The sequence below is a fragment of the Alosa sapidissima genome, chromosome 12 (genome assembly GCF_018492685.1).
Source record: "Alosa sapidissima isolate fAloSap1 chromosome 12, fAloSap1.pri, whole genome shotgun sequence".
In the NCBI taxonomy this organism is placed as follows: domain Eukaryota; kingdom Metazoa; phylum Chordata; class Actinopteri; order Clupeiformes; family Clupeidae; genus Alosa; species Alosa sapidissima.
The window spans coordinates 36,398,637-36,413,636 of NC_055968.1; the positions used below are offsets into that span (position 1 = coordinate 36,398,637).

Below are 15,000 nucleotides of genomic sequence, written 5' to 3' on the forward strand. Positions count from 1 at the left end.
AATCATACACAAAATAGGCGATTCAGCATTCATTTACCATTTACCGTGAAATAATTTTTATGATATTTGAAGTAACATAGCGCTTACATCATTTAAAACTATTACAACTATTTTAAACTATTTTTAAAAATATGGAGTAGAAAAATACCAAAAAAATATTTAGATGTTTTGTTTTTCGGTCTGAGTGGTTTTGGAAGGGGAAAAAAGACTCTTCAGGATTTGTGCTTAGCTTTCTCCAGTTTACACGCTTTAAGTAGTAACATATTGCGCAGGGTAGAAAGAGCATTACATAGTCATGTCTTCCGAATTTTTCAAGAGAAATAGCGCCCATAGACACCAGTAACATAAGACTGTCTGTCCTTCATCCAGAATTTAAGTTGGGATGTGCAACTACATCAGCAAGATAGCCTGTAACTTACACAGGCATAAATAAGACTCATAATTCTTTAAATAATACTATATCTGGCTCTCAAATGGCTGCAATTGTGGTCTCTACTTATTTTTGGATTATCAGTTCACTCAATATTCAAATTATTTCTCAAAAGTTAGTTGTAAAACGGCTTCAGACAGCATCCCTGCAAAAAAGTTTGGAAATTGCTATTATTTAGTGATATTTGTAAAATAAATTTGACATAGTATGACCAAATCCTTGTTTAAATTGAACATGTTCACAAAAAGTGAAAACAGATAGTTTATGCATGAAACATCTATACATATTTCAGTATTCAGTGTTCAGTTACATATTCAGTGTTCATGTATATAAATATATGTGTATATCACACATATGTGCAAACATTTATATTAATATTAGTAGTAATTATTTATTTTCATGTAGCTATCACAAGTGCTAAAGGAAGCATAAATAAATGCATACATATATAAATACATATGCATGTGTAATCTATTTAAATATATAAAACATATGCATGTGCGATCTATGTAAATATATAATACATATGCATGTGCAATCTATGTAAATATAAAACCATGTAGCCACCTGAAAAGATTAGGATAGAAAGCAAAAGCTAAAGACGTAAAAACCTAAATTAGCTTTAATCATATTTTTTATTGTTTTCTAACATTTTTCAAAGCAGAATTGAGCACATAGCTCCGTTCCGTATGCTTCATTCTGTCGTTGGGCCTTTTGTACAATATCTCAGTTAACTTGAAATTCCTAATAAACTATTATATGGCCAATGGCAAGAGACGAAGAAGGCTGACCTCTGATGAGTGTTGGCTTTTTCCAACTCTTTCCACCAACAGGGCAAAGCGATGTTCACTAGGAGCCGAGCTTTTCAAGCTCTCAGTAAATAACAATAAATAGCTCAATCCCATCCAAGGGAGGAGTTAATGAAGGAGTGGTCAGGATGGAGTATGCTCAGTATGCTCAATATGCTCAGTATGCTCAGTATGCTCATATTTATTATGCTGTGCACATCAATAAAAACCCACCACTGCCGCCGATCAATTAGGAGGAAACGCCATCATTAGCTTTACGAGCGCTTTTATGTTCAGGTTCACTTAGTAGCATTGCCTTGTCTAGTGCCCAGCAAGGCTTTTACAGCAGACAAGCCATTAGCAAGTGTAAGGACAGAACCCGCTGTAGTCCAGCTGTCCGTCAAAAGGGGCCGAGCAACATAGAAACCAAACAAGACAACAACAAACATGACAACAACAAACATGACAACAACATTCATATGAGCGCTACATTCATACTGTTCTGTGAAAGACACAAAGTTATAATCACATGAATGCTACATTCATGTTGTTCTGTGAAGGACACAAAGTTATAATCACATGAACGCTACATTCATGTTGTTCTGTGAAGGACACAAAGTTATAATCACATGAACGCTACATTCATGTTGTTCTGTGAAGGACGCAAAGTTATAATCACATGGCGCTACATTCATGCTGTTCTGTGAAGGACACAAAGTTATAATCACATGACGCTACTGTACATTCATGCCGTTCTGATGCAAAGTCACAATCACATGACGCTACATTCATGCTGTTCCGTGAAGGACACAAAGTTACACAGGAGCGGTGTGAGTCCAGTGACTTGGCATTACAGTACAATCTGGCAGAGCAGAGTAGTCACACCACTGGGGCAAATCCAGCCGCAGGCTTCTCATCCCAGTGTGTGTGTGTGTGTGTGTGTGTGTGTGTGTGTGTGTGTGTGTAAAAACTATAGCCTACACAAGACACAGTATGTCGGTGGCAGGCCTCCACTGTGGCGATGTTGAGGTTGCGTCAGCCACAGGGCCTCTTGCAGCAACGTTCCTCTGACAAAGCGGCGGCGCCCTGTCATTGCTCTGATGAAACGGCGTGGCATCACACACTCTTAAATCCCGCCCCTCATTACCCGCTCAGAAACACCCTGTGGACAAACAGTGGAGCTTAGCGTGATGAAGCCTGCAGTGTGTGTGCGGTGTGTGTGCGGTGTGTGTGCAGTGTGTGTGCGGTGTGTGTGCAGTGTGTGTGTGTGTGTGTGTGTGTGCGGAGAGCGTGTCGTCGTGGCTCTGGTTCACCTGGCACAACCTCGCCATGCACCCACCGGCCGGCTCCACACATACACACACACACACACACACACACACACACACACACACACACACACACACACACACACACACACACACACCGTGCTAATCCGCCGCTTTGCCGGTAAGAAAGGTGTGAAAACTGCAGTGCCATTTCATGCCAAAACAACCTGCATAATTTACACACACACACACACACACACACACACACACACACAGAGCACCCTGCATCATTTACAGGGCGTTTAGCCTCCGAGCCACTTCCTGAGTGGCCGCACAACATCACCACGGCTACCGCCTGTCCTTTCTTTCTCTCCTCACCTTCACACTTCACTCATCCCCCTCTTTTCGCCCCTCTCCTCCAATCTCATGTGCTCCCTTCTTTTCTCCAGCATGGTGGTTGATCAGAGTTCCAGAACGCCTCTTTCTATCTCTCTCTCTCTCTCTCTCTCTCTCTCTCTCTCTCTCTCTCTCTCTCTCTATTTCTCTCTCTCTCTCTCTCTCCCTAACTCTCCCTCTCTCTCTCTCTCTCTCTCTCTCTATTTCTCTCTCCCTCTCTCTCTCTCTCAGATGGAGTTTGGTGGGCTGTGGATGCCCATGACTGCCAAGGCGCTGAGAGAATGTGGGTCAGGCATTAAAATGGATGAGGAGTGTAACAGGCTTGGTGCTGGGCTGGGGAGGCTGTTGCCAGGTAGAAAACATCAATCATTTAATTAATAAATACAGAAAGAAAGAAAGAAAGAAAGAAAGAAAGAAAGAAAGAAAGAAAAGGGAGACATTATTCCTCCATAAATAGCTTCACACCAAATAAGCCACAAAAGGACGACAAATGACAAAAATGTTTATCTCACAGCACTCACTGAAATCTGGTGACGATCAGAAGACGTCAGCACATCACAGTCGTGTGTGTGTGTGTGTGTGTTTGTGTGTGTGTCTGTGTGTGTGTGTGTGTGTGTGTGTGTCTGTGTGTGTGTGTGTGTGTGTGTTTCACCCCCACACCTCACCCCCCCCGCCTCACCCCTTCATCAGTGGTGGGTCTCTGAGCCGTTTGCATAGGAGCCGAGAGGAGAAGAGAGTGAGAGATGGAGACGCCCCCCCCGCCCCCCCCCCCTGCCCCCGCCCCCCCCCCTGCGATGGCCAGAGCAGTGAGAACAATGACGAGGAGGCTCACAAGAACCTGCTGACAGACGGACGCGCCGGCCAGGACATTCAAGACATTTGAAACTGTTCTAAAGCTACTAACCCCCCAAAGACACACACACACACACACACACACACACACACACACACACACACACACACACACACACACCCGAGATGACTGGGAGAGGAGGAAAATACTCCAGCTGAAAGCCAATCCTCTCCAGCTTCGAGACGTCAGGTCAGAAGGAGACGTGTTTGTACAGCAGTGTTACATCCATGACCGATACATGGGCTAGACATTCCAAAAACAAATAAAACACTGTTATTGTCTTTACGCATGGTGTGGGGACGCTAAGCACCATTTTTGTGTTATGAGCCCAGAAATGTCTTTCACTGCGCCGTCTCTGTAGAATACACTGTAGTGTGGGTTTGATTTTTAAAAATGTGTTCGCAGACGTTTTGCTGTCCTGCCCTCTTCGTTCACTAGGAAGTAGGGCCTCCATTCTTTAGCGCACATGCTTACCCAATTTCATTTCAGACTGCTCTCCTCATTTACCTCATGTCTCTTAAAGATCTGACCTTGTGCAGTGTGTCCATACGCCGACTCAGGCAGTAAAACTGGATTATATTACAACAATAACATCAGGGGAAAAAGTTCCAGAGAAAGACAATTATGTTCAGTGCAGCGATTCTGTCGTCAGACAGCCTGAGCGTACACACACACACACACACACACACACACACACACAATTATGTTCAGTGCAGCGATTCTCTCGTCGGACAGCCAGGGGAGGGGCTGTAAACTGTTTATTACTGTTGGCATTAACATAACCTTGATTAACATTGGAAATGAAAACGATGTGTCCTGAGCATATACACACACACACACACACACACACACACACACACACACACTCTCTCTCTCCCTCTCTCTCTCTCTAGGTCATTTATTTAATGAAGCTTTGAACCCAGATTACTGATTAGTTGATTTTCTCTCTCACAGAAGTTGCTTTTGTAGATAGCATGCAGCAACTTTAATCTTTAATGAGATGTTAGACATCTTTAATGCAATACTGTGTCAGGCCATTAAAAAGAAACTCCAAATTCAAGAAGCTTTTTTGTATTTTCTTGTCCATTTTTGTCATAGAGAACAGAAATGTCACTCTGGCTTCCCTATAAATCGCCTCATACACACTTTTCCAGGAAGCAGGAGTAATTAGAATGGCTCGGACGGCCATCTCCGTTGCTAAAAGAGTCGCGGGGTGTCCACGCCCGGGGAGTCCTCTGTTGGACGGGTTTCAGCGCTATGACCGACCTCATCCCTGACCCCTGGTCCGCTATAACCAATTTCCTCTCGTACAGTGAGCGAGCGCAAGTGGCCGGTAATCTCATCCAAATGAGCCAGCAGCAGCCCGCACGGCTCCACGGTATGGGCCCACTGTCTTTTAAACGTCCACTCTGCTGACTGGCCGCCCACTTAATCTGATTTTCAAACTAGCAAATATGCTGCGTCTTGCGCAGCGTCCACTAAAGTGCCCCCCCCCCTGCCCCGCCCCCTCCGAGTCCTTATTAAGGGGACGTTGGGGAGAAACAATGATTTTTCTCATGGCGGTTTAATCGGAGAGGTCATTTGATTAAAGTAGCCAAAACGACGACCTGTTCTGTGACAGAGAGGCAGTCATGAGCTGGACCCTACAGAGAGGCAGTCATGAGCTGGACCCTACGGAGAGGCAGTCATGAGCTGGACCCTACGGAGAGGCAGTCATGAGCTGGACCCTACGGAGAGGGGGGCTCTGTTTGCTCGCCTCTCTGTCACTCGGGTCAGATAGAGACAAGAGCAAAACACAACAGTCATTAGGACCTGCTAGGGTTTCCAACAAGATAGGTTTCACATACAGTAAGGATGTTATTAGCCTGCAAATCGCCTCTCTGCAGATATACATACACACACACACACACACACACACACACACACACACACACAGTAAGGATGCTATTAGCCTGTAAATCGCCTCTCTGTCTCAGATTAATTACAAACTTGTGCATGGAGGGTGCAGATACACATACACACACACACACACACACACACACACACACACACACACACGCATACACACACACACACATAAACACACACACACACACACACACACACACACACACACACACACACACATATATATAAACACACATACACACACACACACACACACACACACACACACACACAAACGGGCTAAGTGACCCCAAAAGTGCAGTCCAATCGAAACTAAAAAATTAATTAACGTCACACGTTTGGACAGATAAACTGGCAAGAGATTTATGGTGTCTTTCCGTGCTAAGGTCCAAGAGGACAGTTCAGTTTCATTACTAAATTCCATTCTAAGTCCCATTAGAGGGATGCAATAAAATGCACTTAGTTCTGAGGCTTACTGTGTGCCAGGCAAGCGCAGCGCCGTGCTTCGTGGAGGTGGAGCGGCTATTCTACCTCGGATTCATTTCAGGGTTTACACAGCGCTTCAGTCCAGAGTAAGCTGTTCCACTGCTTAGTCGACTTTTAAAAGGCTAGTTACACTATGTCTCAGGTCCAAGGAATGACCACCAAGGATCAGGTCTTTATGTTACCTTTTTCCACGGCCAATAACAATCAATGGAAACATTTTATTTTTATTTCAACTTACATCGCTCATTTGTACAAATCGCACATTACTATTCGCTGAAACTAAAATATACTGCCGAAATTAGAGTTATTGAAAAAACCTCTACATGAAAGGCACTCTAATAAAATCTTTAAATAAAAAACCTAATAAAATGTCTTAATGCGAACCAAGGAAACCTGCATCTTTTAATTAGGTTAACCTGGCGTTCTGTTGAAATACCGTACGGTTTGTGGCAGTGCCAGCACCAGTTCATACTACATCTTACAAAAAGTATTTATTCACATTATACTTCATACAGCAAATAATTCTCGATAAATCGCAAAAAGAATTTAATTCATTTATTCCGTGATTTTTGGTTTTAAATACTCGCAAAATGCAAATAATAGGTTTGACTGTTACATCGTAACCAAAATAGAATATTATGGAAGAATTAGGAAGAAAACAATCCAAAAAAATCAAAGTGTATAGAATAACGATAATAAATGAAAGTGTATAGAAACGTTAATAAATCAAAGTGTATAGAGTAACGTTAATAAATTCGGCATCACCTTCCATCTTCTTTGCTCTACTCTACTCTCAGTTTTACAGGAGTACCCATCTCCCAGAGACAGAAAATGGCGGCCCTTGCTGCATGCACAACGCCACCTACAGGGGCGGACCATGACGGTGTACTTCCATTTTACATTAATTACCAGGTTCAAGGTCAGACTCCCAGAGCTGTAAGTGCTGATTTGAAAAGTGCTCCCTTGATCATTGACACATATCCCCCCCCCTCACACACACACACACACACACACACACACACACACACACACACACCACTCCCCAAAAAAACACAATCAAAGGGAACAATGTCATGTGGAGGGTCCTGTTCAGCCCCTCTCCTCTCCCCTGTTTCCATATGAACATTCTCCCATAACCTCTGCAAAACTAGGTCAGCACAAGAACAACGCAGCAACGGAACTTAATGATAGAATAGCAAAGACGAAGAGCGGGAGAGAGAGAGTGACCACGGGGTCACAGACTTCACGAACACAAATCAGTCCAAGATGTGCTCAGCCCCGCGGACAGTGCAGGGCAGCTCAAGGTGTAGCACGACTGTAGCGCCACGTGCTGCGCTCATGAAGGCGCCGTGTTGGGAGTGGTGGCGATGGGGCCTGCGGACGTGACCGAGAGGCGAAAAATTAACCCATTACCTGGCCAGACACTGCACTCTACACACCATCTGAAATCATGGCGGTGAGACGTTCAACAACACACTCAAGAAGGCACTGATTCAGTAACTCCTGTTGGAGTTCTCCGTCATGAAAAGCACATTTCTTAAACTTTCAAAAATTTACATTGGCAGGATTTAACATATTTATGTTAAGCTTTTTAAATAAACAATATCTCATATAGGAAACGACCAAAAGATCAAATAACTGGAAAAAAAAATGTTGACCTAGTTTTTGGTATACAATATTCATAGGGTTTGAGATCCCTCCCCAAAATCCATCCGGGTATTAAGCGAAATTAAACAGAAGCAAGAAGCTAGCCACAAATGTCGGAACACTTATAAATTAATTAGATAAATGCAGAAAAATAAAAACACATATAAATATTGTTTTGATCTGTACGATAAAATGTAAAATTCCTTAAAAAATAAAACACACAAACAGATTTAAAAAATATATATATTACAATGCTTAATTCACAAATGTATGAATAATATGTGGATAGTAAAAAACTCTTCTTAATTGATCACAAAGCTGATCAGCCCTGAACAGACCGGACACAGAGCACAACAGAGGGATTCGGCCAAAGCTGAACCAGATCAACACTACATCACAAATATACAAACACTACATTACAAACATACAAACACAAACACACAAACACTACATCACAAATATACAAACACTACATTACAAACATACAAACACAAACACACAAACACTACATCACAAACATACAAACACAAACACACAAACACTACATCACAAACATACAAACACAAACACTACATCACAAACATACTTTTATACTTCTGGCGTTTTCTGGCTAAATCACTTCTTCGTAACTTCCTAAAAGTGAAGAAGCAAGCGCAGAGTTGCCAGACACTCCATGTTCTGAAGTTCACCACACACAGACATGGTCTTTCAAAGACACAAGCCCTTGTCCGCTACAACATGTCTACGATATGCTGCTATTTTATTCAGATCTTTACAAGCCAACAACTTGCACAACTTGTACAACTTTACTGCAAATCACTGAACCAAACACACTTCCCACGAAACAATCTGTCTGTGCAAACACAAACACAATTACAAAATATACATCCAATTAAAAAATAAAGACTACATACAAATATACTAACAGCTCGCAATAATTTATTTCATTTTTGAGGTGGATAGCAGGAAATAGGCCTAGATGCCTCCTGGCTTCTCTGGTAGAGGCGATCGGGCCTATTTATTCTGCTGGACTTTACTGCCCCCTGACTGGTCGGGCCTATTTATTCTGCTGGACTTTACTGCCCCCTGACTGGTCGGGCCTATTTATTCTGCTGGACTTAAACGGGCCTTTAAACCAGCGGGATCTGCCGCAGTCCCAGTCCTGGTCGGGCCAGGGTTCCCCCGTACCACACAACACCAGGGTCCGGCTCGGCCCGGCCCAGCTGTCCAACGAGGGCTGTCTGGTACCGGAGCCTGGGCACCATACCAGCCGCCCACACTGCTTACTCTACGACAAATACAGACAAATACACACACACTCACACTCACACTCACACACACACATACACTCACACAGACACATTCACTCACACACACACACACACTCACACACACACACACACACAAACACAAACACACACACACGCACACACACACACCACTCGTCTAATAAAGAAACAGGCTTTTCAAACAGCTTCCGAGCAGTATTCAGAATAGCCTTGCTGAACATTTCTGTAACGTCTTATGGCTCTGAGCCAGGACTGCTGTTCTGTAAAGTCCCCTTGTTAAAAATTTTAAAAAAATACATAAAGTGATATGTAGGGCAAGGGCGACGCTTTGACATGCCTTTGAGTGTACTACAGCTTTACACAACAGCACACACACACACACACACACACACTCCACTACAGCCTTACACAACAGCACACACACACACACACACTCCACAACAGCCTTACACAACAGCACACACACACACACACACACACACACACACTCCACAACAGCCTTACACAACAGCACACACACACACACACACTCCACAACAGCCTTACACAACAGCACAAACACACACACACACACACACACCACTACAGCCTTACACAACAGCTGCTGATGTGGCTCAGAGGAAGCAAAGCTGTGTAGCTACAAATTCAAACAATCGCTGATCAAAGGGTTGGTTTGATGATAATTAGCGATAGCTTATATTTGATAGCATTGGGTAGCCCATTTGAAACTAGTTAAAGTGCCGTCAACATGTATTTCAGTGTGTGCAGAAGAACACTATAACACAGACAGCGCGGAACGCAGCGGAGAGGAGCGGAACGCAGCGGACAGGAGCAGAGCGACCATGCTGCCTCCGCTGTGCTCAGCCTGGACGAGAGTGTGTTCACAGTATTTAGAGTGGGGAGACATAAGCCCACTCCGCCATCCCACTCCTGATAAACACATCAGGATGATGGGAACCAGAGGCTGAAGGATGGTGTCCTGAGTGATCCCGGGAGGCCGAGGGTTTCAGAATCGCACGCGTGCATGGAGCCTTGTCTGGTGAGGCTTTCAATGTGTGAGGCGAAAACTCTGCGCTCGGAGATGGCTGAATCGTAGACCATAGTCAGGTGGTAAAAAGAACAATATCCAGACTTCAAACAACAACAAACACAATATGAGTTTCCAAACACACACAGAGGCTAAATGTAATAATTATAAGCCTCTCTGTGCATCAGACCAGGGTCATAGGTCCTAATGTGTATAAATATAAAGTGTTTGTTTAAATAATTATTTTGATAAAGTAGCCTAACATTGGAAAAGCAGAGCTCTCAAGAATGTGAACATTAGCATAGAAAACACTGTGGAATGAGCAATGTCCATAGTAGCAGGGTTCCATTGAAGTGCTTCCAAGGTCAGTTGATTGGCTTTGACATGATTTGTTTAGGAAAGTCTCTGCCAAACCTCTTATACACTTTTCAGACCACAGCAAATCCCTATCAGTCTCGCAAGTGCTGATGGAACTAAAAATCTGTAAACAACGAAAGTACCTTAATCTGTGAACATTCAGACCTAAACTCATATTATTCATAAATAACAAAACTGGTGAACAACGTATATTTTTGTTTACGGCTAAAGCCGTGGGCACGCTTAAAACTTCCCAATGTGCATGTGACGGACTGGAAGTTCGCCCGTGGGTTCCGACAGACACGAGGGGGAGAGCACAGACTGTTTCAGCTTTCATATCCTTCAATCTGAACCATATGGCGATCTTTTGAGGGAACTTTGTATCTCGGGAGAACAAGTCAACATTCCCGTCATTAAAATCGCACAGATAAGGTCATAACGACCGACCATGGGAGAGGTGGCGATAATGTAGCCTACTCACGTCCAAAGGATTTGTGGTAACATTAAATATAATCCTACACTTGTCTAGTATTTTTAGAGCATCTGCTACTTTAAATTGAATCTGGTTTTAATGGCCATTTTTTGCCTAATTAAATTAATGCAGAGGAGTCTACATGGAGGAAAGGTAGTATTTTGTGAAATAGGAAGGTTTTCTATTGCTATAAAGAATGGGCCCATATAACATATTTATTATATGATATCCATCTGCAGAATATGCATATTTTAATCCTCACAAAAGCCATAATAAATCTGGGCTTTTTTTAAAAAGCCAATGACTAGCCTACTCTGCTTACGGGCACATTGGCCTTCTCGGCTGAAGGAGTTAATACTGACTTAATAGGAGACCAGCTCGTATCAGCTAGATGGTGTGAGATTTGGCGCTGAGCATGTGTTTGCTGTTATGAAGTCGCGCTGGTGTTGTTTGGTCTCGTGAAGTGGCGCTGGTAGTGTGATACTGTCGGCCCGTATGGTCTTACCTGGGATTCGTGCTGTTCCAGTAGACCCCGTATCGGTCCGAGATCATCTTGCTATCGTCTGCCCACACCGCGACCCACGATAACAGGGCGACGAGCAGCAGCGACAACTCCATTTGATATGCCATATAGTTCTTGTCCATGCTGCTTAAGAGGGGAATAAGGCTGCTGTAGTTCTTAACACACAACGGATGGTGTGGATGATGCGTGATATTAACTATTCACAAGTTTCTTTACTTTTGATATTGAGATTAAAGGCTTTCTGTGGCGGAAATCCCCGTCCGAGTTCCACCTGGCGCTATGAAGAATAAACGGGTAACAAGTGGAAATACTTAAATAAAATTTCAGAAAATTCAGTGTCCTCGTAAAATACGATTCACGAGGAGATACAGCGGCATAAACCGGTAAGTTGCCGTGCACCGTTCTTCAGAATAGTGGGCAAATGATCCGTCGCGTTAGGTCGATCCGTGGCTCAATTTTTCAGAAACAATTGACACCATATCGACTAAAATCCACTTGATCCAATAAATGGGAGGAATCGACATTATTTTAACGCCATGCGCGATGTTTGACACGTCCATCACAAGAACCACAAGCGCTCGCAGCTGTCCTTCCGATCCATTCCTCGCCAGCCCCGGCAGACTCAACTTAAACTCCCCTCTTCTTTGACGCTACTCATTAACTGGTTACCATCCAGTCAGTCAATAGTGCTTAAGCTTGCAGTCGCTCACTTCCATGAATCACAACATTGAATTCCACGCATCGGCGCGCACATGAAAATCAAAGCCAGGTTCAGCGGACTGTTGTTGAAATGCTGTGGGTAGCCTGCAGCACATGCAGTGGAAGTCCGTTCAGTTTCTCCAGCAGCCAGCTACCTCAGCTGAAACTATCAAAGGCGAAACATTTCCACTGTAGACTGCAATTACATCAAAACCTCTGGAAGTCGACAAACGTCCCGTGCTCCCTCCGTCACAGTCTCAAAGCAGAAATGAAATGGTCACACCTATGTGCGCTGCTTCGCCGCCCTCTCACTGAAAAGTTGACAATTGCAAGTTATTCTCCTTTATGCTTGACTGCCCCGTTTCCACCGGACTGTTACCAACGCGAGAGGCAAGGACAGGAATCAGACACCGCATCACTTGAAGAGTTGCTGCTGCTGTCGCGGTGTGGTGCGGTGCTGCTGCCGAGGTCGAGAACGCGCCGGCATTGCTCCATGACTGGTGCCTCCTCAACAGTGGTGCTGGACTGTTGTTCAGCCCGGTGGAGCTAGCGTGATTTTTTCCCCAGAGTCACGGTGGATTTTCTGTTGCGCGCGTTCTCTCTCCTTGCTTCAGCACATGCCTCGCGCGGCGACTACGTACTAGCTCTCGCTCCATTCAGAGTCAGCGCCTCGCGCAGGGCGGGGCTGCACGAGCGAGGCTACTTCACCTCTTAACTTTTGCAGCATTTACAAGCCCCGAAGTTTTTTAACAGCATTTGAATTCGCCGTTGCTGGGGCGGCCTGGTGGCCCGGTCACTGGCGGTAATTTTGATAATATTTATTAACTTTAACTGTAAGGTATGTATGATGTAACGATTGTACAGAGTCTTTATTTGAATGAAAATGTGAAACGCATTGTTGTAAAAGCGGGTCGAATTAACCCAGTGCTTTATGCCTCGTGTATAACAATGTGAAATGTTATAGTCACGAGGACTTGTTAATTTAGCAGCCACTCGTGATTACCGAATTTCCTAGTAAATTTAATTTAAATGCAGACTGTATAGTGTTTATAGACTGTTTACGTCGTAGATTATTGCACATACTCATTTGATTTGGTAGCCTACATTACTCTAAACACAGCGGAAATCCTGTCAGTTCAACACTAACGCTGCAGCAGTTTGCCTATTTTATTCCTGCTGTGTGCATTTATACATTTACGTGCACTCCACATCTTACATATCGTCGTGTGTAAAATGAGGCCCTATGACCTACTATAATAAACATTTTAATTTGCCAGTGGATAAGAAAAGACAAAGATCTACAGCAAATAAACAAGAACAGCTTGAGCAAAATTGTTTGGCAAAGAAAATTACTAGAGAATTCTCTGTGTTGACAAATATGGCCGCTGTGATCATATCTTGCCTGGTGTTTATAGTTTTCAATCACCAAGGCAACAAGGCACCGATCTGTGAAGCTCTTCAGCCTTTAGTCAAACATGTGGCTCCTGGACACGGAGAGAAAGAGAGAGGGATGTAAAGAGAAGTACATGAGAAAATGGAGGGAAAAAAGAGAGAGAGAAAGACGTGCACATACACAGAGTTCAAAGATGGAATGCATTGGGAGATATAGAAAGAAAGAAAGAAAGAAAGGGGCTGTGAAGTGTATGGTGACAGAGGAAGGAGACAAGAGAAAGAGAGGGATGCATAGACACAACAGGGAGAGGGAGAGAAAGAGGATAGAGCATAGACACAACAGGGAGAGAAAGAGAGGGATGCATTGAGAAGGAGGGATGGAGGAAGAGAAGGTGAGGAAAGGGAGAAATGCATAGATGCACGTCAGGAAGAGAGGGAGGGAGGAGGAGAAGGCAAGAGCGAGGGAGGACAACAGAAGGAGGGAGGGAGAAGGGGAGGGAGGGAGAGAGATGCACTGTGTCCCATTGAAAGCTGACTGCACCTCTACATGTGATTCAGCTGTAAAATATTTAAACTGCTTGGAGGGAGGCGGGCAGCACACACCACCCGTACGGCTCGCCGCTGACCAGGGAGAGGAGAGGAGGAGGAGGAGGGGAGGAGGACGAGGAGAGGGGGGGTAGAAAAATACTGATGAAACTTTAATTTGCGCTTTTAAAACTGGTGGTGAGATGAATGGCAGACGCTAATTAAACTTTCAGGACTTTTCATCATAAATGCACATGGAGCCGAGAGGGTCCAGAGTGCAGACAATTCCGGAATGGTTCCGAGCCCCCGCCAGAACTGCGTCCGATGTGGGCCAGGTCAGGGTGGGATGAGTTGGGTTCCGAGTTCCACTGTAATCCGGGCCCTCTCCCTGCTCTCATCACTTGAGAGGAGGAAGCGGGTTTGTCATCCAGACTTGCTGAGGAGTGGAGGTGTGTGAGTGTGTGCGTGTGTGTGTGTGTGTGAGTAAGCGGGTTTTGCATCCAGACTTGCTGATGACCTCCGAGCACCAAATCAGCAGCTTCTGCAGCAATATAATATATATTTCTCAGTGAATTAAACATCATGGAGTTCATGAAAACATGCATTTCTATGGCATACACATGAGCCTGCATTTCTCCTCTGAATAACTCTATTTTAAATTCTCACGTGTTCATCAAAGAATATTGCCTCTGTTAAATTTGCACTATATTTTCAAACTCTTTTAAAAGTTTTAGGTAGAAGTAAGTTATAGGTTTAAATCAGAATGTTATTGTTAATCACACAGCACTGCCACCCCTAAACAGCAGACACACTGAGCCCAGCGGAGCCATCGCCCCCTCCTCCATCCGTGCCAGCAGGGGGCAGCACCCTTCAGTGCCCTCAGATGTAGAGATGTAGTGATGGATGGCACAGGGCACCAGCCGAGACGCTGACCAGTCCA

At 44.2% G+C, this 15,000-nt stretch overlaps 1 protein-coding gene across 1 annotated transcript in view; it reads right to left on the reverse strand.

The window, feature by feature from the left end:
* Positions 1-12,822, reverse strand: part of LOC121678329 (ephrin-A2-like) — a 144,637-nt gene extending 131,815 nt beyond the window's left edge. Inside the window, exon 1 of the mRNA XM_042057787.1 lies at positions 11,427-12,822. Coding sequence (XP_041913721.1) covers positions 11,427-11,566 — 140 coding nt within the window. The 5' untranslated portion in view covers positions 11,567-12,822. The remainder of the gene's footprint in view (positions 1-11,426) is intronic.
* Positions 12,823-15,000: the final 2,178 nt, after the last annotated feature.